The sequence below is a fragment of the Rhodnius prolixus genome, unplaced genomic scaffold (genome assembly GCF_049639745.1).
Source record: "Rhodnius prolixus isolate KJV_2025 unplaced genomic scaffold, Rpr scaffold_8, whole genome shotgun sequence".
In the NCBI taxonomy this organism is placed as follows: domain Eukaryota; kingdom Metazoa; phylum Arthropoda; class Insecta; order Hemiptera; family Reduviidae; genus Rhodnius; species Rhodnius prolixus.
The window spans coordinates 30219006-30241614 of record NW_027411593.1 but is presented as its reverse complement, the minus strand read 5'-3'; the positions used below and the strand labels follow the sequence as shown (position 1 = coordinate 30241614).

The 22609-nt window shown below is 34.2% G+C and overlaps 1 protein-coding gene across 1 annotated transcript in view; it reads left to right on the top strand.

Moving 5' to 3' along the window:
• The window catches only part of Su(Tpl) (Suppressor of Triplolethal), a 117045-nt gene extending 95242 nt beyond the window's left edge, over positions 1-21803 (top strand). The window contains exons 3-10 of the mRNA XM_074122298.1: positions 12988-13112; positions 13233-13349; positions 14868-15086; positions 16151-16221; positions 18222-18381; positions 18468-18815; positions 19118-19289; positions 21223-21803. Coding sequence (XP_073978399.1) covers positions 12988-13112; positions 13233-13349; positions 14868-15086; positions 16151-16221; positions 18222-18381; positions 18468-18815; positions 19118-19289; positions 21223-21369 — 1359 coding nt within the window. The 3' untranslated portion in view covers positions 21370-21803. The remainder of the gene's footprint in view (positions 1-12987; positions 13113-13232; positions 13350-14867; positions 15087-16150; positions 16222-18221; positions 18382-18467; positions 18816-19117; positions 19290-21222) is intronic.
• Positions 21804-22609: the final 806 nt, after the last annotated feature.

The window sequence follows — 22609 nt, the reverse complement described above, 5'->3', positions numbered from 1 at the left end:
ATTTGTTTGGCCTCCATTTTAGATATTTATATGCAAAAAATAAGTAAGTATTTACAAAAATAAGGATTAAAATTAAGGAAACAAATGAATTCAATTATTATTTCGGAGGAAGCTGGATAGAATGAAGATAATTAAACAGAAGGGATTTAAAGATGTAAAGGGTAGGAGCATGGCGGACAGGTGAAGGTAAGGAGTTCCAGAAAGAGGTAGCGTGTAATAGGAAGGATTTGTCAAAGGATGAAGTACTGTGTGAGGGAATATAGAGATCAGAGGGACGAGTTCTAGTATTATGAGAATGGATCGAGAATTTGAACTTGAAGAGTTAGAAAATATAAGATGGTCTTTGAGATTGGATAACTTGGAAAAGGAATGAAGCCACAAAAAATACTGGCGACGGTTGGACAGGGGAAAAAGCCACTTCAACTCATCGTAGTAGTACGAAATGCGAGTGGCTCTGGAAATGCTGAAAATAAATCGAATGAAGCAGTTCATTAGGCGCTTGAGCTTACTTCAATATCACCAAAAATACACTGAGCAACCACAGTCGAAATGGGAAAAGATGATGGGAACTATTAAACTGCTTTAGGATGTGGATGGAACGGCGAGAGATTTGGGAAACATGGTTTTTCCAGGTTAGGTTTTGGTCAAAAGTGATACCAAGATTCTTCACAGAGAAACAATATTTATATTGGGATATCATAGAGGAAAAGATCAGGAAGAGGAGCCAATGAGTTGTAGCTAATAACAATTCTTTGGTCTTTTCTACATTCAGAGTAAGCTTTATTGTTCGTGGCCCATGATATGTTATTGTTGAGGTCTTCTTGAAGACTTCTTATACAGCGTATTTTCCAGTGATAGACAAGTCTTCACAAAAGAACACTGTCTGGAAGTTGGCAAAGGTACTTAGTGTACTTACAGAAGACACCAATATGTTGAAAAAGTATTTCACGAACATTGGATATTAATTATTTTATGATTCGATATAATGTGCATACACTATCATTGAAATAGTAAAATAATAGCTTTTTCATTTTTTTTTCTTCTCAGACGTTGATGAACGTCCCAATTCCCAAATTGGGTAATAGTACGTTAATTATGTTATTTATTATGAGAAGAACAGTTGGATCATTTTATTTCACCAATCACAAATGTATATTATACCAAGAGAGTTGGTTTAACGGTATAAAGAATCCGACACGTAATTTCTAGCCAAGATCCACTAACCCACACTTTATCTTTTAACCTCGTTTAAATCTCACACACTAACGCATGCAAAACTAAAAAAGAAATTCTCTATAATCCGTGACATTGTCTTTATATACACCCATCTTCAGGTCTAAATTGGTATTTTCATGTTTAATATCTTACAGATGAGAGTTTTCACATGGTACTTCTCATATCATAGAAAATTATGTTGTAAGTTTTTACTACTTTTAGCTTTTTTAGATTAATTATAACTTTTAGAAGTTGTATTGAATTAGTATATTTTTACAGTTGGATTAGTTAAAAGAAAAGCTCCGGGTTACAATAATCATAGATGTTGACGCACCTTGAATTAAAAAATAAAAATAGAAATAAGAGACAATACAGTTCGCAAGGCAATATAAATAAAATTTACAAAGTATCCCAAAGAAATAAACCAAAATTTGCCAAATCTCTTGCCGCTCTATCCACATCCTGAAACAGTTTCTGTCACCAATTAAGATCCGGCAACTCCTAGTTTCCTCTCTTATATTCCCCCATTTCGACTATGGTTGCTTTAGTGTATGGCCGGTCTTTCTGGTGATATTGAAGCTAAGCTCAAGCGTCTCTCATGAACTGCTTCATAAGATTTATTTACAGCATTCCCAGAGACTCTAGCATTTCGCACTACTACAAATGAGTTGAAGTGGCTTTTTCCTGTCTACCGCTGTCATTATTTTTTTTTTTTTTTTTTTTGGCTTCATCCTCAAAGTCCATCTTATATTTATTTTCCAACTCTTCAAGTTCAAATCCTCGATCCATTCTCTTAATACTAGAACTCGTCCCTCTGATCTCTGTATTTCCTCACACAGTACTTCATCCTTTGACAAATCCTTCCTAATACACGCTACCTCTTTTTGGATCTCCTTACCTTCATCTGTCCATCATACTCCTACCCTTTACATCTTTAAATCCCTTCTGTTTAATTATCTTCATTCTATCCAGCTTCCTCTGAAATAATAATTGAATTCATTTGTTTCCTTAATTTTAATCCTTATTTTTGTAAATACTTACTTATTTTTTGTATATAAATATCTAAAATCAAATATCAATAACCAAATAGGGCCTCCAATTGCACATGTATTTATTCTTAGGGTACTATAGTCCCAGGATAATACATTTATTTTCTATTCTATAAAGCTTCACTAAGGAATAGCACGCTTGAAACTGATCCTGGCATTTCCGGCATGCAAATTTACTGCGCTAACCCATATTCCTCTCTCTATTGAAGCTACCCTTCAATCAAAATGAGCAAGTGTCTTGTTCTGCTTTGAATATACCTGAACTCCATATTCCTGGAAGTATCAATTAGAAGTGGCGTAACTCTCATCTTAATTCGAGGGTTAACTCTGCATTAGATGGTCAAGAACAGGCTCTAATTGTTATTACAATTACTAATTGTAATAAAGAATTAGGACCTCTAATTGTACTGGTATTTATTCCAAGGAGGACAATAGCCTCAGGATAATTCATTAACTAAAAAAAAAGTATCTATCTACTTTGTAAAAGTGAATGTGTGAAAATGAATAATCAAGTAAAATATATAAATTCCTTGCCATCCCGATGAGAGAAAACCCCGTGTGAAGCGGCTAATTTCTAGTAACTATAGTGAAACGAATAGCAAGAATTTAAAATTTACTCACAATAAAAATTAGCACATAAAAACTTTTATAGTCTTTATTTCCTCGGCATTAATAATAATAATAAAGTAGACGCTACTGAAATACTATTTTTAGTCCTGTTATTTGCGATTATTTACTTGCAATAAAGAGACTATTTACTGAGATTGGAATTTTTGTTTAATTGGTACCGTCAGAACATTGTTGCGATGATGTTAACTGATTTTTCATAGGTTTTGAAATCATTAAATAAACTTTTCCCATCTATGGTGGGAAACAAAAGGTTAAAGCTTTGAACAGACCAGGGCGGAAAAAATTACAATTTTTTTCATTGGAATTAAAAAAAAAATGGTAACCGGCTTCAATATGACATCGTTATCACTTCTCTTCCTAATTTTATGAATTCCAAATGACTCGTAAAAGAAGAGAACCAACCATTATCAGCGTGAAAGCCCGATGACTAAGAGCTAAATATATTTAAAACATAAATCTGGCTCCTTCTCCATGTTTAGTAATAATTTCTAGTATTGTTCATATTTAGGAAAATTCTTTTTAAAAAACTATTGTTTTAATTGAGGAAATCAAATTTAAAATAAACTTTACGTAAAAGGAGAAAATTCACTAGAAGAATAGAAAATATGTATGGTCCAAATCAAAGTAGAGAAGAGATCACGTTGGACAACCTGGTGAAGATCCCTGATTCGAGTCCTGTGTGACCCTTTCAGAGCTCTAAGATCGGGGTGATGGAAATTGCTATCTATAAAGAGAAAACACTGTCCAGAGCCCGGTCTTGGTACGGAAAACCATCTTCACTTGGAATGGTATAGTAAGCCCAAGCTGACACCAGGAGGGTGCGTGCGGTGAAACCGTAAGTCATGAGCTGGGCATGGCTGGGCCAGTGACCATTCTTGGCCTTAAGTAGGAGACATACGTAGTCTCTCTAGGAAATTGTATCATAGGATCGTGAGCCACAGCTCGTTGGAGTTTTGTCTCCAGGCTCACGAATTGAGGAAAGGTTTCGTGGTGGTCGAAGTATTGCAATGATGATGGGTAGAGTCCCCAAGATCTATTGTGTAGGAGGAGCATGGTTGGTTTGGCTTCGGGAATAGATACGCCACCTTCTAAGTCTCCACAAGAACATGTCCGGAGCCCGGTAGGAAATTGCTTGACTGAAAGTGTTAACTTTTGTGTAATTGTGAAGCAACATTTCAAGTATAATTTCTGATTTGAAGTAAATAATTGTCAGAATCTCGAGTGAACTTATTTATTTTTTTGAACTTTTAAGTAGAAGACTAATAGAAAGCATGCCACAGAGAATCCCTAGTCATCAATTTGGCTTTCGGGATGGTCGCTCGACTATTCAGTTAATGTATCGCATGGTCGACGCTATAAACTGCTATAAGTAAGCTGAAACCTTACTGTCCTGGAATGTCCTTCGACATAACTCCTGTTGAAGACAAGGTATTGAGTTGTGGTTCCAAATGTTCTGTATAGGCTCTACGGCATCCTTATTACCTTATACTCAAATCCAATCTCTCATAACCTTACTTCCTTATATTCCACAGAATCCTTTTCCTCTCCTGTCTATCCTGTCTCTTCAGGCGCTTAAGATTGTCGCTCCCAAACTGTCCCTCAACATTGACCTCCCCACCATTGCTAACTATTAACCTATAAAGACAATTTCAACTCCTAGAACCCTCTAGTTTCACCAATGGAGGATCTATGGTAAACAAACTGCAGTTTCAACAACAACCATTTCTGTGCCAAAACGCGATTGTTCTGTTACAAAGCAGGCTGGGGTACACTTTCTGGTTACAATAAGGAGTTCGTATCACTTTTCATAGCTGTTATTATTGCATATTTGTGTCAAATAGAATATATAAATGCTCTAAAACAGCATTTCCCAACCTGTGATAGGCGAGTTGCTGATTGCGTAAAATAACTAATAATGGCGGACATAAAAATACCATAGAAACGTTTTTGTTCCTGTAATGCATAAAAATTATTTTAATTAATAATATTATACCGTAAAGTTGTTAATATGTATGTACAGCAATAAGGTTAGTCTGTCTCAAGATATTTGAGAAAATATAATAGCACATTTAACAGGATAAAAATTGTCTTCCATGGAGTATTTTCCCAAATGATAATTGGATTTCAAACCCCTTCTATAAAGAAAATTTAAGAAAAGCTACAAAGTTATCAATAAAAGATAAAGAAAAATAACTATGTATAACATCTACTTAAATAGACTGATTGTAATGAGTAAGCTCTATCCAAGCTACATTTTTAATTGTTACTTACTGGTAGTTGAATGCTTCGAAGAAATTAATTTAGAAGATTTGGGCACAAATATAATCCTAAAGAAGAGCTTTGTAAATTAATTAATAATTTTGAAGAGAGAAAAAAAAATATGTACGCAATTTTTAATTATTTAAAAAAAAGTTTTAAAACTAATATCTTAAACTTTACAAAGTTTATAAAATGAACATGAACTCCTTAGTAACTGATACATTGTATCTCAATACAAATAAAGATAATAATAATAAAATAACACACTCGGAATAACAAATTTCACGAAATGCAATCATTTTTACAAGGTTGGAAAACGCTGCTCTAAAATACAACATTTTCCTTCCAAAAGAATAGGTTTTAGTAATTATTTAACAAGTGTGGAAAATACTTGACACTCGAGTTAAATATTATATTTTTTCTGCAACCATTAGATTTATTAACTAAAAAAATTAAAAATTTCATTTTTACAGTCTACAAAAAGTAATTTATTTATTATAAACATTTATTGTTATATTACAATTATTTACATTACTTACGTATTCACATTACTTATTACATTTTCTGCTGTTTCTTTTATTGATAGAGGAGTGTTTTCTAAACAGGAATCACTAGAATCCATTTTAAATTTCTATAAGGTAACACTATAACCTTTTTAACTGTTATAATTAAAAATATCTAATTATTTATTAAAGTATTATTTTTATTTCTATATTCCTTTCAATTTTTCTTCTATTGTTTAATATTCGTTTTTTAATTATTTATTTACGTTAAATAAGCTTATTAAAGTTTTACAGAAAATATTTATGTTAATAACAAAACTTCTTATATCAAGGAAGCACAATAAAGTTTTTCCACTCACTAGTGAGGAAAGTGACACTAATGGGAATTTTCCCCCACTAGGGTGGGAAGTTGGGCATTACACGCTGATTTTAATTGAGTAATGAGAACTTCCCTACATGGTTGCAGAAAAAAAATAGTTGTTTTGCGTACGTAAGAGGCGTTTTTTGTAAGTGCAATTAAAATCATTTTTAGCTCAAAATAAAATTAAGTTATTAGGCCCTCCTAAAACTATTAATCAATTGAAATCATTCATTTGGAGAAGATTTATTTTAGTTAATCCTGTCGGTAACAAACACGTAAAGCTCTTTTCCAAAGAGTTTAAATTAAGTAGCAGTGTTGCCTATACCTAAAAACCGCAACATTAATTGTATTAAATAGTGAATAATAATAATATAATAATCGTCCATTGAATAAAGATTTAAGTGGCCGTCTCGTCTCTATAAAGCGGTTAGTACCAAAGTTAAGTTGGTTAGCCTCTTTCTGTTGCTTTCCCATTGCCGTTCACTTGACCCTTAAGGTGGCTGAATTGGCCACAAGTTCGCACTGTTACGTAACTAGATATCAACAATACTTTCTATAGTTTTATCGATAGTAATAGTCGATAGAAACAGTCTAGCTCAGTTTCCCGATTTTTAGATTTATAAATATACTTTTGCAAAATAATGACAGTAAAGACAAAAAAAAAAATGTCAAAAGCTATGAAGTGAACATTGAATTAAGTGATGAAGCTCGCAAATGGCTAAAAAGTTATCGAGTGGCTTGAAAAGGGTGAAAAATCCATTAGCGAGAGTTTTGTTTTGAGAATCTAGTGTGGGTTGTGGCAGAATTTTGAAAACTCCACTACTCATACAATTTTGTGGAAAATGAATGCGGAGCGTTTTATACAAATAGTATGGCCGCCTTCGTTGTGTTAACCCTAAATGCCATCTGTTTGTTGTAGTTCGATTTCCATTTCCATTTCTTGACAACACTGCTAGAATCTGTTCTAAAAACTATATATTGTAGTTGATTGAAATATAAGTTGCCAATCACCAAACCAAAATTATCGTTGATTACTTTTTAATGGATTTGGGCCTTTGATAATTGTTTGCGAGCACAGTTTTGTCCAATCACTTGTCTAGAACAGGGGTGTCAAGCTCACTTCACCCGAAGGGGGCCGCTGGAGGTAGTGTCTGGGTGAGGCTGGGCCGCATCAGGTTTTCCACAAAGAAAAGCTCTTACAAAAACATTCCAATCTTATCAGATGTCTTTACTTTTTCATCTTATTTTGTGTTAAAAAAATAAACAATTCATAAGAAAAAAATAAATCAATGAGCAATAAATAAATGCCATGCATTGCAATCACTGTGAGCAACTCCTCTATGCCATCAAAATTGTCATCAACACCACGATCATCGATTGCGACTGGAGTATACACTGAAACATTTTACTTTCTCACACAGTTGATTATAAATTTCACTTAACAGGTGAGAAAAGCGCTCTGCTGAAAGGCTGATGTTGCCAAAACTGACCTTTCTTTTCTGGACAGACAATACTTGCAGCCTGTAATATGCACCTTTTTTTTTACAAATTCACCTTCATAAAATGACTTTCCTGCTTTAGCAAGGTGGAGGCTGCCGCAAACTATTGTCCCGAGGGCCGCAGTTAGCTCGCGGGCTGCGAGTTTGAGAACCCCTGGTCTAGAACGTATCTTTTTTTTGTCGTACTGGATCCAATTTTCATAAAAAGTAATCCAAGCTAGCAAAAATTGGTCGTTTTTTTTGTTGCACAGTAGAGGTTAGTGAACAGCAGCGAAGTGAACATTTTTGGCCAATTTGTTATTGGTTCTCTTAAATGCAAATTTAGTGTGTGAACTCTGGAAACTGCTCTTAAAATGATTTATAATTTTTTAAAATACAACTTAACGCCAGTAGGTTTAGATATCATTTCTTCTTTAACCTATAAAATACTTGGTGTTTTGTAACATGGTATTTTAGCCTGAATGACAGGTAAATCTGAGAGGGGTTAGCGAAATATATGAGGAGGGTGTTCCGCCTCTCCCCTGACTGTCCTGAGGGTGGAATGTGTGCGAGTGGAGCCACAGTGGTGGGTCGATAGAAGACCAGGCCCTCCCATATTCCCTCTTTTTTCTGACCTCTTTCCTCTGGTGTTTGTCTCCTCACAATCCCTGAATGCACTTCTGTTTTGCAGTCAATACTGGGGCTCCCTGTTAAAGGACGTTCACCTTTTTTTTAATTCTAACCGAGGCCATTAAAACCAAAATTCTGTCCTAAATTTTGTTTAATTAAATTTGTCTAAATAAAAAAGCAAAACTAATCACTAAGTATGAATCAATATAAGAATTACTATTTGAGTAATTTTAGTTCTTTTTAACTCCCATTCTTGCGAATTCATCCCAACTTGCAGCTTTTTACTGAATAATTATTTGTTTTTATTGCAAAATGTTTAGAAGTAAGAATCAAATTATCCACGATGCTCTTAAAATGAATTTTAAAGGGCAAAAAAAATGGTACAAAATCTGTGGGATTTCCCTCGGATAACTTAATGTTGACCACTTTAAACCGAGAAATTGGTGCTAGAAAGCATGCTAGCAGCATAATAGCGTGATTGTTTTTAGCAACCTGGGCAACAGCAGCGGGGCAAATCTTTATTAAACATTTTTCTTAACAAATCCCTCAGAATTTTGAACTTATCTTGTACAATGGTTAAGAAAGTACGAGGTGTGGCTATTAAATAACGAGACTGATGCTGCTATAGAAGAACTATGCATGCGCCAAATCCTGACGACGGACAGCTGTGCAGCGTAAAGCCCCTTCTCTTTCGATTGCAGCGTCTCACGTGTTTGTAAAGAAATCTGTCTGACCGGAACCGTCGTTTGTGTAAGAGGTGTTTGTTTCGTTTTGCCGAAAACATGATACTAACACATGTAGTAGAGCAACGAATTGTCGTAAAATTTCACATGAAACTTGGTAAAACCGCTACTGAAACTTATCTTTTATTAAAAGAAGTTTATTGCGATGAATGTTAATCATGTGCGCAAGTTTTTGAGTGATTCAAGCGTTTTCAAGATGGCCGAGAAGACGTCGGAGATGATGACCGCCCAAGTCACCCTTCCACGTCCAAAACGGATGAAAATATAGATTATAATTAATCAAACATTACTACCGTGAGGTGCTTGCTCAACTCCATGAAAGAGTAAGGAAAAAAAACGACCCGATTTGTGGAAGAACAAATCATGGGTTCTCTTCATCAAGAAAACGCGCCGGCTCACACTGCATTGTCTGACAAGGCGTTTCTAGCCAAGTACAACATCCCAGTTTTTTAGGCCATCCGCCTTATTCGCCTGACCTGGCCCCCAAGTGACTTTTATCTGTTCCCCAAAGTCAAATCTGCATTAAAAGTGAACACGATTTCAGTCCTTTGAAGCTGTGAAAGAAAAAGCGGCACGCGTCATGCAGGAGCTGACAGAAAAAGACTTCCAGCACGTTTTCGAACAACAGTAAATTCGCATGGGGCGTTGTAGTGATAGGGGAGTGATGTATATTGAAGGTGATAATAACTAAATATGTATAAATTTAAAATAAAAGGTTTTACAGCAATAGTCTCGTTATTTAATAGCCATGCAGAGCTTTTAATTTTTCAATTGAGTGCTTAGCTCAATTGGTAGCTACGCGGTGGACTACTTGACGGAGGTCTCCAGTTAAAATCTAAGATTTCGAGTCCTGTGATTTTTCTCTTTCTAGGGCACCTCACTGTTCGTAGACTGGCCGAGGCTCTGGGCATTTTTGTTTCTTGTTTTGTTCAAACATAAAACCAATAATTAGAATTATGCATTTTTTTTTTACTTTCGATTCTTTATCAATTTAATTCTTCCGATGTTTAGCTGTTTAGATTAGTGCAAGATGACCCTCCATGGATTGGCACTGTTGCCAATAGCGACCCATAAAAAAAAATGAAAAAAGAAAGTAATTTTTATCAGTAGAATAGTTGCCTCACTCAATAAATAAATATGGCAAATATGTAACAAATCTGAAATGACCTTGATCTTAGCCCCTGTTTTTTCTTGTGACGTGTAATTGTGAATTCATTATTTTTTGGGGCGGCACATCGACTGTAACAACTGGTCATAATAACGCTTTTTTCATCCACTACCTGCCAGTCTCCGCGACAGAGGAGTACTCTCGTTGCATACAACATTGGCCATTCCTTGTAATAGTAATTCTCCAACTAGGAAAAGGAAAATTGAGAACAGCGTGCTGGATCCCGCTGGGTGCCCCAGACACTAATCCCAGTACGGTGCTGATTACATTATTATATATACGAGGGTCGTTTGAAAAGTCCGTGCAAAAATAAAAACTACTTAATTTTTTGGGGTAAACCTTTTTTATTTTTCAACATAGTCTCCTTTTAGGCTTGTACACTTCGTCCAACGCTGCTCTAGTTTGTTGATCCCTTCCGAATAATAGGATTTGTCCAAGTCTGAAAAATAGCCATTCGTTTCTGCAATCACCTCCTCGTTTGAATAAAATCTTTTTCCCGCCAGCCATTTCTTCATATTGGGGAACAAATAGTAGTCCGAGGGAGCCAAGTCTGGAGAATAGGGGGGATGGAAACGAGTTGGAACCCTATTTCAATTAATTTTGCGACCACAACTGCTGAGGTGTGAGCTGGTGCGTTGTCGTGATGGAAAAGGACTTTTTTGTGGGCCAATCGTGGGCGTTTTTCTTGCAGCTCGGTTTTCAAACGGTCCAATAACGATGAATAATATGCACCTGTAATAGTTTTACCCTTTTCCAGATAGTCGATGAGGATTATTCCTTGCGAATCCCAAAAGACAGTCGCCATAATCTTCCCGGCCGAAGGAACGGTCTTCACCTTTTTTGGCGCAGATTCCCCCTTGGTAACCCATTGTTTAGATTGTTCTTTGGTCTCAGGGGTGTAGTGATGTATCCATGTTTCATCCACAGTAACGAAACGACGCTTAAAGTCCTGCGGATTCTTCTGGAACAGCTGCAAACCGTCCTTGCAACACTTCACACGATTTCGTTTTTGGTCAAGCGTGAGCAATCGCGGCACCCATCTTGCGGATAGCTTTGTCATGTCCAAATGTTGATGCAAAATATTATGTACCCTTTCATTCGAGATGCCCACAGCACTAGCAATCTCACGCACCTTCACTCTTCTGTCATCCATCATCATATCATGGATTTTATCAATGATTTCTGGAGTAGTAACCTCAAAAGGGCGTGCAGAAAGTTCAGCGTCACTTGTGCCCATATGGCCACTCCGAAAATTTTGAAACCACTTATAAACTGTTCTAATCGAAGGTGCAGAGTCACCATAATGTTTATCAAGCTTCTCTTTAGTCTCCTGAGGCGTTTTGCCTTTCATAAAGTAGTGTTTAATCAACACACGAAATTCTTTTTCGTCCATTTTTTGAAAATCACTCGACTTCCTCGATTCAAACGAATGCCAAACACAAAGAAATAGACCGATCTGGCTGAAACTTGGTGTGTGTTCTTCCAAGAGATGCTACTAACTAAACATAACCTCGATACGCGCCAGTAGTGCTATCTCTCTGACTTTGCACGGACTTTTCAAACGACCCTCGTGTATGTATGTATATATATAAACAAAAACAAACAAAATTGTAATGTTATCTTAGAAGTCCTCTTTTTTCTAAAAAATTTCAATAAAATTACCTCTTTTAAAACCTACACATCCATCTAAAAGGAGGGAATTAAGGCTATTACTATATTTGGAAGTTATGAAATTTGATCTAGTCATCATTGGCTATTCTTTCATCCTGACTTATTTAGCTAGCAGAAAAAGGGTATAAGATTAAATCGTCAGATTTATTCTCAAATAGGTCAATCAGCCACTCCAATTTTCGATCAATAATATTTAATGAAGAAAAAGTAACATACTTTAAGTAAATATTGCGAAGGAGAAATGAATATTTACTCAATATGAAGGTTATTTGCGCATTCACTGAATCAGAGGTAAACTGGTTTTTTAAATAAGGACTTAACATTAGTTTTTCAATTTTAAAAAATTTCTTATTTTTTTATTATATTTACCTATAATCTGCTTATTGCTGAATATGCGGATGTAAACAAGATCAAATATAAGTAAAAATTAAAAATAATGAAAGCAGAACTTCGTTCAATCAATTTTGATAGTTGCATCCATAAGTTGGATGAATGTATTTATTAAGATGGGAGTATTTATTAGTGTGATTGTGAATGCTTAAGTTACTGAAATAAAGTACTAAATATGCTGAGCTTTTTAAGAGGCAGGCATAATAAACGCCAGATTATTATACTTATCAGCGAAGCTTGAATGAAATTCAACTTTTTAAGCTTTCTAAACTTCAAAATATAATTTGTGAATAAACTTTTTAAAATTAAGGTAATAACATTTGATATTTTTACAACAGATCTTTTTTTATTTTCCGAAGCTTTCGTTTTCATTTGAAACTGCTCCAGGTCTTTTCGTACTTTTTTTTCTGGTTTTTATTTCGCCTTGACAGTTTGAACTGTATTACACCTGTATGTATGTTATACGTATTCGAATGTATGTATGTTATATTATTCGAATGGTATTAGGTTATTATTTTTCTAAACCTTCGGAAGGTAATCAATAAAAACAATCCCTTTTGCATCTCAGAAAAACCCATGACCTTTCCTGACAAATGAAATTGAGACTTTACCTTTCTTTTTTATGCAGAACCACTGGTTTTACACAACCATTGCTTAGGAGGTGGAGCTGTTACCAGCTGGCAGTTGTGGTAGGATCCATGCATATCTCATCACTGTATCAAATCATCGCAAAAACAAATTGAATTTTTTCTTTTAATCAGTCCAAAATAGTCAGTCTCTTTTTGCCCTTTAATATTATTGTTCTACGAGTAGACCCCTAAAATGTTCATATTTAAAAAAAAATTGCAGTAATTTAGCTACATTAATTTTTTTGTTTTGTTTTGTTTCAGCATTTATCCCTTCCATGCGGTCCTTCGGCAAGGGGCCGAGCGGGTTTCAAATTCAGTCTCTCTAGTAACGCTGATATAGAGGGACCTCAGGGCAGTTTTGAGTGTATACAACATACAGGCCAAAGGTAAGCTCCATATTTCAAGAATGAAATTATAAGTTCGAACAAAATATTAATTACAACACTAATGATAGATTTGATAATTTTTTTTTTTTGTAATTGATTTTGTTTTATTATATTGTTAAGATGTCTGGAAAGCGTTGGGTCGTTACCTTGCAAGATGAGGGTGCAGGCAAACGAAGATGTCTACGAAACTACAAAAAACAGGATGCAAGCTGCCGAAAAACAGCAAAAAGAAAATTGGTAATAATTTAATGAGAAAAATTACTTTATTTAATCTTGAACACATCTCTTTACCACCCCCATCTGTTTGCCTTATATAGAGGAAGGTTACGGTCAGGTTATCATAACTTTACCAATTCAACTATTTTAGCAACTCTTACTTATAATATAAGGTTAAGTAATTGTAAAATCTAAATTCTAAAAACCCACTAGAAAAAGAGTATTTCCATAGTACTAATTCTTTCAAAATCGTTGGTGTACTTAAATTTATATTACAATGAAAATGTATAATAGAACAAAATTTAAAACCATTTAAGAAGAGTGGCAATGTAACTTTAATTTTGCCTTTTTAAATTGAAATTTATGTATTGCTAGTCGTAAATACATAAATCTATCACTTTAATTTGAAACATTTTTTGCTGAAAGTTGAGAATTCTCTGAGATAACCTGATTTCTGAGTTATGTCTATTTAGAATGTAGTTACGTTCTAGGAAAAAATTGACTAATGTATATAAATCACAACTCTTCTTAAAACTAAGAACAATTCTCGCGAATTATAATTGTATTTAAAAGTCATCTTAACCCTACAACAAATTCACCAAAATAAAATGTCCATTAAAAAATGGTAATAAGGAAAATGAATATTAGAATTTGGGGTAGGAATTAGCTGTAGTGCGGTTAGCGTATTGGATTCCTATACAGCTAAACATCGAAAGTAAAAAAATGCATAATTATTGGTTTAATGTTTGAACAAAACAAGATACAAAAATGCCCAGAGCCTCGGCCAGTCTGCGAACAGTGAGGTGCCCTAGAAAGAGAAAAATCATAAGACTCGAAATCTTAGATTTTAACTCGGGACCTCCGCCAAGTAGTCCACCGCGTCGATACTAATTGAGCTAATCATTCAACTGAAAAATTAAAAGCTCTGCTTAGAATCTTTCTTTAAAAATTTATAGGAATTTCACACGTTAATTAAATAACGAGACAATTGTTGTAAAACATTTTATTTTAAATTGCGATGATCACGGGTTCGAATCCAGCTTGCTGGGGCCCTTAGATTTTCTTAGGAGCTTCTTCAGCTCACTGTCCGGTGATGGATAGTGTTATTTGTAAGAGAGAAGAAAAAAGCTCCGGGCGTCAATAACCAAGCGCCTTTAATAATAAATCATAAAACAGAGTTCAAAATGTAATTAACTACTTCATTCCTGTCTATTTATGAGAAATATTTTACTGAGCGGTCGCATTCATTGTTCACATTTGAATTGTTCTGATACCAAATTTCATAGGGTCAATAAGCTAATGGAAGAGAAGGATTAAGGTTAATTCCGTAACCAAAGTATGTTTATGAGAAATTGTAGATGGTTATGTTACGAATAACGATGGTTATGTTACGTATTATCTTACTCTAAAACTTTACTTTTATTAATCAAGTTTGGGTCCTTCTAATTGGTTCCAAACAGATAATTAGAATTTATTCATTTCAATGTTTGTAATCTATGTTATTACCTGTTTAATGTGTTAATTTTTGTCTAAAACTAGCACAAGAGAAATAGAATTGGATAAAGCCGGCTTAGGACGACGTGTTAAACTTCGCAGCAAAATGGTGAATGGCATCAGTCGGAAGCCAATAACTCCAATAGCGCCAGCACAGCCTCCAATTCATGCACCCCAGCACACAACAACATCACATACTAAGCCACAAGGAAATAACCACGCACAAAAACCTGGCAACCCGGAACTTATGAAAAGGCCCATTAGGTTAGTATTAATTTGAAATATTATTTTTATATACGAACGCCTGACGAAAATAATGTAGCAAAAATAGAATTACTATTGAATCTGAAACATTCAAGCATATTCTTTCACCTCAAACATAAATTAATTCTGTTTTTAAAACCATACTTTTTTCTTCTTTTTTTCTGGCATTGGCTTTTCACCTTACGGCCAACTTCAAAGCTTATTCCTTCCTAGGATACTTTTTTTTAATGTTATGAAAAAAAATTAATCGTAATAGTTATTTATTTAACAAGTGTGGAAAGTAGTACTTTTCCTCACGCGAGGCAGGGATTGCACGCACGAGCGAGCGAAGCGAGGCGAGTGCAAGTGCAAATTGCCGAGTGTGAGGAAAATACTTGTCACTCGAGTTAAATATTATATTTTTTCTGCAACCATTAGATTTATTAACTAAAAAAATTAAAAATTTCATTTTTACAGTCTACAAAAAGTAATTTATTATATTATAAACATTTATTGTTATATTACAATTATTTACATTACTTATTACATTTTCTGCTATTTCTTTTATTGATGGAGGAGTGTTTTCTAAACAGGAATCACTAGAATCCATTTTAAATTTCTATAAGGTAACACTATAACCTTTTTAACTGTTATAATTAAAAATAGCTAATTATTTATTAAAGTATTATTTTTATTTCTATATTCCTTTCAGTTTTTATTTTATTGTTTAATATTCGTTTTTTAATTATTTAGTTACGTTAAATATGCTTATTAAAGTTTTACAGAAAATATTTATGTTAATAACAAAACTTCTTATATCAAGGAAGCACAATAAAGTTTTTCCACCCACTACTGAGGAAAGTGACACTAATGGGAATTTTTCGGGAAGTTGGGCATTACACAGCTGATTTTAATTGAGTAATGAGAACTTCCCTACATGGTTGCAGAAAAAATTAATTTATTACTATATTTTAATAATGTTTTAATGTTTAATATTTCGTTTCTTGAAATTATAAAATTATTCCTCATTGCAAATTTTTATTTATTTTTTCCGCTAATGCTTATTTTAACTTAATATTTTGCAGGGATAGGATAATTCATCTTTTGGCATTAAGGCCTTACAGAAAACCGGAACTTCTGATGGCTTTAAGTAGAGGTAATTTAATGTAACAATTTTTATTAAAGATATGGTACTGTAATATTTTACTTTGAATGGTGTCCAAAAGAAATATGTGTGATTTGGATTCAGTTCCGAATTTCAATTTGCTTTTTCGATTCTTGCTTCTTCTCTACATTAGATAGCTCGAAATTATTGGAATTTAGCTTTAAAAAGGAATACATATCTTGTTTTTTGTTTAAGTAAAACATTTTGTAACACATTTATGATTTATCCACTCAAAATGCTAAAAAATTAAGTTCAATTGTGCCAAGTTTGGTCAAAGAAAGATTTTCTTATCAATTGTAGAAAGAAGTTGTGGCTTTACCATAGAGATTTATTATTTGTATCTTCGATTCTTATGTGGGTCCGTTTATTTTTTGTCTTATATTAACGGCTGAAATTATTAGCGTAGCTTTTTTCAATACACCTCTGGACAATTACTAGACAAAAATGTTTTCTTTGAGAATTGAAGAGCATGAAAAAATTATAGGCCAACATTTCTGAACACATATGTACTCGTATATTATCCAGATCTCCGCGACGGATGTTACTGTGATGCTATTGATCTAAACACCTTCTTGCTGTGCTGTTTTAAATTTAGAGTAGTAGCTGTTAAAAAAAGTCATAATTGGATAGCATAAGGCTACTCACTTGCGAATGCAAAATAATAATGACATTATGAAGGCAAACCTTAAGTTCCACGTGTTACTAAACAAATTCTTTCTAAAACGTTCCATGATTCGTCTTATCCGAAAAATTATAGTACAGGGTGGGGCATAAGGTATGAACCGGTTTTAAAGGGATGTAAAACAAGAACAATTCAACTTACAGAAATTATGTTTATATTGTTTAATTCAGTACAGAATCGAGTTTTTTACTTTAAGTTTGAAAGATGATATCACGTAGGTGGCGGCCATCAGCCGCGATGCACTCTTGAAGGGGAATTCTGAAGTTTTCAACCGCTCTTCTGCACATTCCGATGGGTATTGCCGTAACTTCCTCTCTGATTCTGTCCTTAAGTTCTTCCTGGGTATGTGGACGATGTTTAAAAACTTTTTCCTTTATGTACCCCCAAAGAGAAAAAATCACAAATGCTCAAATCTGGTGAGCGCGCAGGCCACTCCACATCGCCCCTCAAAGAGACGAGGCGCTGAGGGAACACTTGCTTCAATCTCGCCATTGAAATCCTAGCAGTGTGGGATGTAGCCCCGTCCTGTTGGAACCAGATGTCTCCCAGATTAGTTGCTTCACTCAATTCTTCCAGCTCAGGTTCAAAAAACTCTTCCAACATTGTCACATAGCGCTCAGCGGTGACAGTGACGCTTCGCCCATTATCCTGGAAAAAGTAAGGACCAATAATCCCAAATTGGGATACTGCACACCATACAGTCACTTTAGGGGAGTGAAGTGGCCTCTGGTGAATTTCCCTTGGGTTTTCATTAGCCCATCAAATGTGCAGAAGAGCGGTTGAAAACTTCAGAATTCGCCTTCAAGAGTGCATCGCGGCTGACGGCCGCCACCTACGTGATATCATCTTTCAAACTTAATTAAACTAGATTCTGTACTGAATTAAACAATATAAACATAATTTCTGTAAGTTGAATTGTTTTTGTTTTACATCCCTTTAAAACCGGTTCATACCTTTTGCCCCACCCTGTATATTAGTATATACTACATTGTACATCGTATAAGTAGTTTTAAGAGTACTTTGTTATTTGCTTCATGCGGAATTCGTGTGGTAATCGCAAGAGTAGCTTATTTGTTGAAGCAGTTGCTTTTCTGCTACAACTTGTAATTTTCTAGTTTAGAATCAACACTTTATTTTTATGAAGGATAGATTATTTTATAGGATTCATTAGTTTGGTAGGTTTGTTTTTAAAGGATTCGTTTGTTAATTTTTTTTTTTTGTAATTACTTAGGGAGGCTTAATAATTTATACCAACTTCGTCAATTTTCTTTTTTCTTTTAAGAAATTTATAATTATTGTAATTTTATAGAGGGCCTTAGGGAAAAAGATAGGAATAAGGTAATGAATACAGTCATGACAGTGGCCACGGTAAATAAAGACAATACCTTCAGTTTAATGCGCCATGTATGGAATGATGTTCAAGAAGATTGGCCATTTTATAGTGAACAAGACAAAAACATGTTGAAGAGGTATGTATTTACTATAAGCTGTTGTTATAAATTTATTTTTGTAATAAATTTACTTCAAAAATATAAATTATTTTATTACATTGTAGGAGGAAACCAGAAAATCTAACACCTCCTGGGTCGAGTGATTCTGCATCACCAAATAGTGTACACCCAGGTAGCCCGCCATCAGCTAGTGAACCTATATCAGCAAAAAGGCCTGGTTATTACGATGGAGCCGATGGGTTGCAAACAAAAAGACAGAGAATTTCTCATTATAGGAAACCCACTCCACCGCAACAGACGTCGTACCTTACGCCTCCTTCTTCAGAGTCTACGCCACCTCCTACACGAGACACACAAATCCATCCGTCGCCTCCCACACCGCCGATGGAGACGTCGCCCCCTCCACCGCCACAGCCCGCCAAGTATCCCCCAGATTATCCTAAATATCTTATGTAAGTATTGTATAATTGAATTTAACAATAATTACTAATTGTTAGTATGTAATATTTGTCATCTCAACGAGGAGTGAGTATACTTGAATTTTCATCCCTTTTTTATATTTATGTTTTACAGTTTTTAGTTCTTGTAATTTTGTAATTTTAACTTAACTATTAGGAGTTACATTAATCAAAATATGTTCCTCGCATAGTTTTTGCTATGAATTGGATTTGCGTACATCCACCGAAAGAATAGTTCTTGATTTGTATTTAGTTTGTATAAATAATAATTTTCCTTTTGTGATTTTTATTAATAGAGATTATACGACAATCAAAGATGTCGATCAAAGACGGAAATACAAAGAAGACTTTAACGCAAATTACAATGAATATAGACAGTTGCACTCTGTGGTAGAAAAGGTATCACGGAGGTTTTCCCAGCTCGATGAGAGACTGAAACGAGAAGAAAGAGGAAGCGAAGGCTGGCAGGTAATATTTTATTTATTTATTTTTTGGCTTTTATTTTTGCTACAAACAGCGCGTTGGCGCTATAAGTAGCAGTGATAACAGAACTATGAATTACAGAGGTGTACGAGTGGAGAAGTTACCCAGTGGTAACACTCCAGAAGGTAATATTTAAAACTGTAATTGTTTATCTGTGGCACATTGAGTTTATTTACATTAACTGTACTAAAAACAAGAACAAGACTTGAAACTTTCATTTTATTCACACTATCCTGTGAGAAAGTTATTTACTCTTATTGCAGTTGGCCATAAAAAATATTCTTATTCTTCCTTAATTTTAGGAAGTCCTTGCAATTTTTAAAATAGAATAGAACCTTTCTGTTTATCCATAATATATTTTTTGGGGTATCTAATTGTGCGTTAGCCCTCCTTACCTCTACTGAAAGGCTATCATCATTAAATTGCTTACCACAGTTTTTTACCTACGTTTTTTTCACCCTTGAAGCTGAGAAACACCTCTTAGTATGGTGTTCTTCAGTAAGCCATAGCTTACTCTTCAAGCGCAAGAACATTCTTCTCGACGCAAATAAATATAATAGCATTAATAAATTTTTGAGGTATGATTAATGACGTTTATCTGTCCCCATCTCCGACTTTTGAATTGTTAATCCTCTTTAGACCTTCTTTCTCATTTTTTTCCTCATCTTACGGTTATTCTTTTAATTATCTACCGTTACTTTTTAATTTTTTAATTGAAGTGCCTTGGTATGATAAACCAAGCTTTTCGAATATGTACAAAAATACATAACAAAAATTAAATTTCTTGAAATAGTCGAACCAGTTTCTATCCGAAATACCATTCTTTTTTTGTATGATAATCGATTTCATAAAGGAAAACCGCAGGCTTTACAATTGCGTTTTACATGAAGTGGTTAATATTTTTAAAGTGCTAAAACTGAAAATTTCTATGTTCTGTTTCATCCTAAACTAGCAATGGCTGAGTTTTATATCAATTAATGATGGGATGGCCAAAACGTGGCGCAAGCAGAGTTAACATATAAATCTAAATTCCAAGCTTATCTTGCTCTAAGTTTTTTTTTTTTTTTCAGGCGGGGCTTAACGTCCAACTACCATTTACTAGGTGTCGTGGACGGAGGCGAATAGCAAACGTACTTTACTATTTCTCATTTAACCATTAAATAAAATCCAAGGCCAAGACCGGGAATCGAACCCAGTACCACAACGCATATTAGCTTTGCAGGTCTCGCCTCTTAACCCGCTCGGCTACCGTGGCGCCCTTATCTTGCTCTAAGTTCTAAAAACTGTGATCCAGAGATATCTTCACCAAATGAAACTCTCTAGCAGATAACGCACTATTATGATGAGTTCAACTTCTCATACAGGAAATCATTTTTTACTATTATAGATTGGTGCTGTATTAAACAGCAGAAAATAAATTAACTACATGATAATGGTATTTCTTTTCCTATTTAAGCGAAGCAGAATCTATCCTTATTTTTATTTACCAATTCTTAACTATGTACATAAGTCCATATAATAAGTGTTCTCAGTTATATGGCGCATATGTACTCGTCTTTAAAAAAATTGGCACAGTGTGCAAAAGATTGGCCGCCCCTGATTCTAATACATACGTGAGAAGGGGTTTTAATGAATAATGCTCAAACCTTTAATAAATGCTTTAGATACAATTTGTCTTGCTTCCAAACTCTGTTCATATGCAACTGTAGGTCGTGTGTGATCCAAGATATGGGGACTTATAGAGTGAGTGGTCCTAGTGGACGAACTGTAATTTTCTAGTTTCGCCATTAGAATTCGTCTTTTCAATTGGTTCCCTCCATACTCTGTAGGCTGTTAATCTATGCCTTTTAACTTCCCACAATGTTTATATGAATACGTTAAATTTAAGTAACGGTATATGCTATTTGTTTGTTCACAGAGGATCAAAGACCAGATATTAAAAGAGTACTCAGAAAATAAGAAGAATACTAAACATCAAGATGCCAAAAGGAGGTTCCAGTATCTTCACGATAAATTGTCCCATATCAAACGATTAGTAATTGAATATGATTCGAAGAATTCGTAGCCTCCAAAGTCACCCTATATACACTTCCCCAAACACATATCCATAAAAGGTTGGCAGCAATCGTTCTGTATAAAAACAATCAGTCTATAATATTTGTATAGTAAAATACATCAATATTATGTACTCCCCCTCCTTTTCCCCCAAACCCAATAAATATTAATGACCATTTATACTTTTAGGACGCTGAAGAAAGAAAACAATTTTGTTCTGTTTTCATTTGTTTGTAATTTTTGTTTTTTATTTATTTATTTTATATACCACTCTGCTTATACAATATTGATTCAGCAATTTCAGTAAATTGGAGGAATTGAGAGATATTTTTTAAAAAAAATTATGTGAGTGCCTTAAACAGGCATTCCTATGACCAACATAAAAATACAATTTTTGTTTTAAAAAAATTCTTCTGATCGCAATAAAGTAGTTAAATTTCAAGTTTTTGTTTTAAAAATTAATATATAAAAACTTATATATTATTACAAAGAAAAATGAAAGAAAGAAAAAACAAATGAAAAGCTATATAGATAACAAATATGATGAAATTGTTATAGTTTTCTATTTTTATAGCAATGTATTTAAAGTATGTGAAAGTTTGTTGAGAGCAGTAATAGAGGCCAGAATGATCACATTTAAAGTAATTCGAATGACTTCCTTGTAGGTAGGTCCTCGAGGCTGAGTGGATTGAATTTCGCTTACATTTTGTCTTTAATCATTTTTTACAAAAGTGTCTTAACTTTAATTACTATTTTAATTTAAATTTTGTTGTCATTTTCTGTTTTATTATATACTTAAGGAATTCATTACTTTTTTTAAACTTGAATTTTATTCATTTTCCATTTTTTTTATTTATACAGTGATATGTCAGTTCTCAAAATACTATTCTGCCGTAGACTCCTATCGTTCCCATCGATTTCTCCCAACAGCTAAAGAAACATTTCGGTCATTTACTCACTCTCCATGAGCTCTATCCTAGTTTCTACTCATTCTTCCTATCTGCTTTTATTCTTAGAACGTGGATGCAAAAGCATTTTATTTGTAGCCATCTATCATTCAATTGAATTGTCTTCTCGACAGATGTTTTGCGCATTCTCAGCAATTTGAAGATGAGAGTCCACAATTTTTACCATCTTGTGACTACCATTTCTTGTGGAATTGTGGCTTTTTGTCCAAGTTTTCATCATTTGAGAGAAGCGCTCAAGAGGGATGGAGAGGAAATAAAGTCTCTTCTCTGTTTGGAGATCTA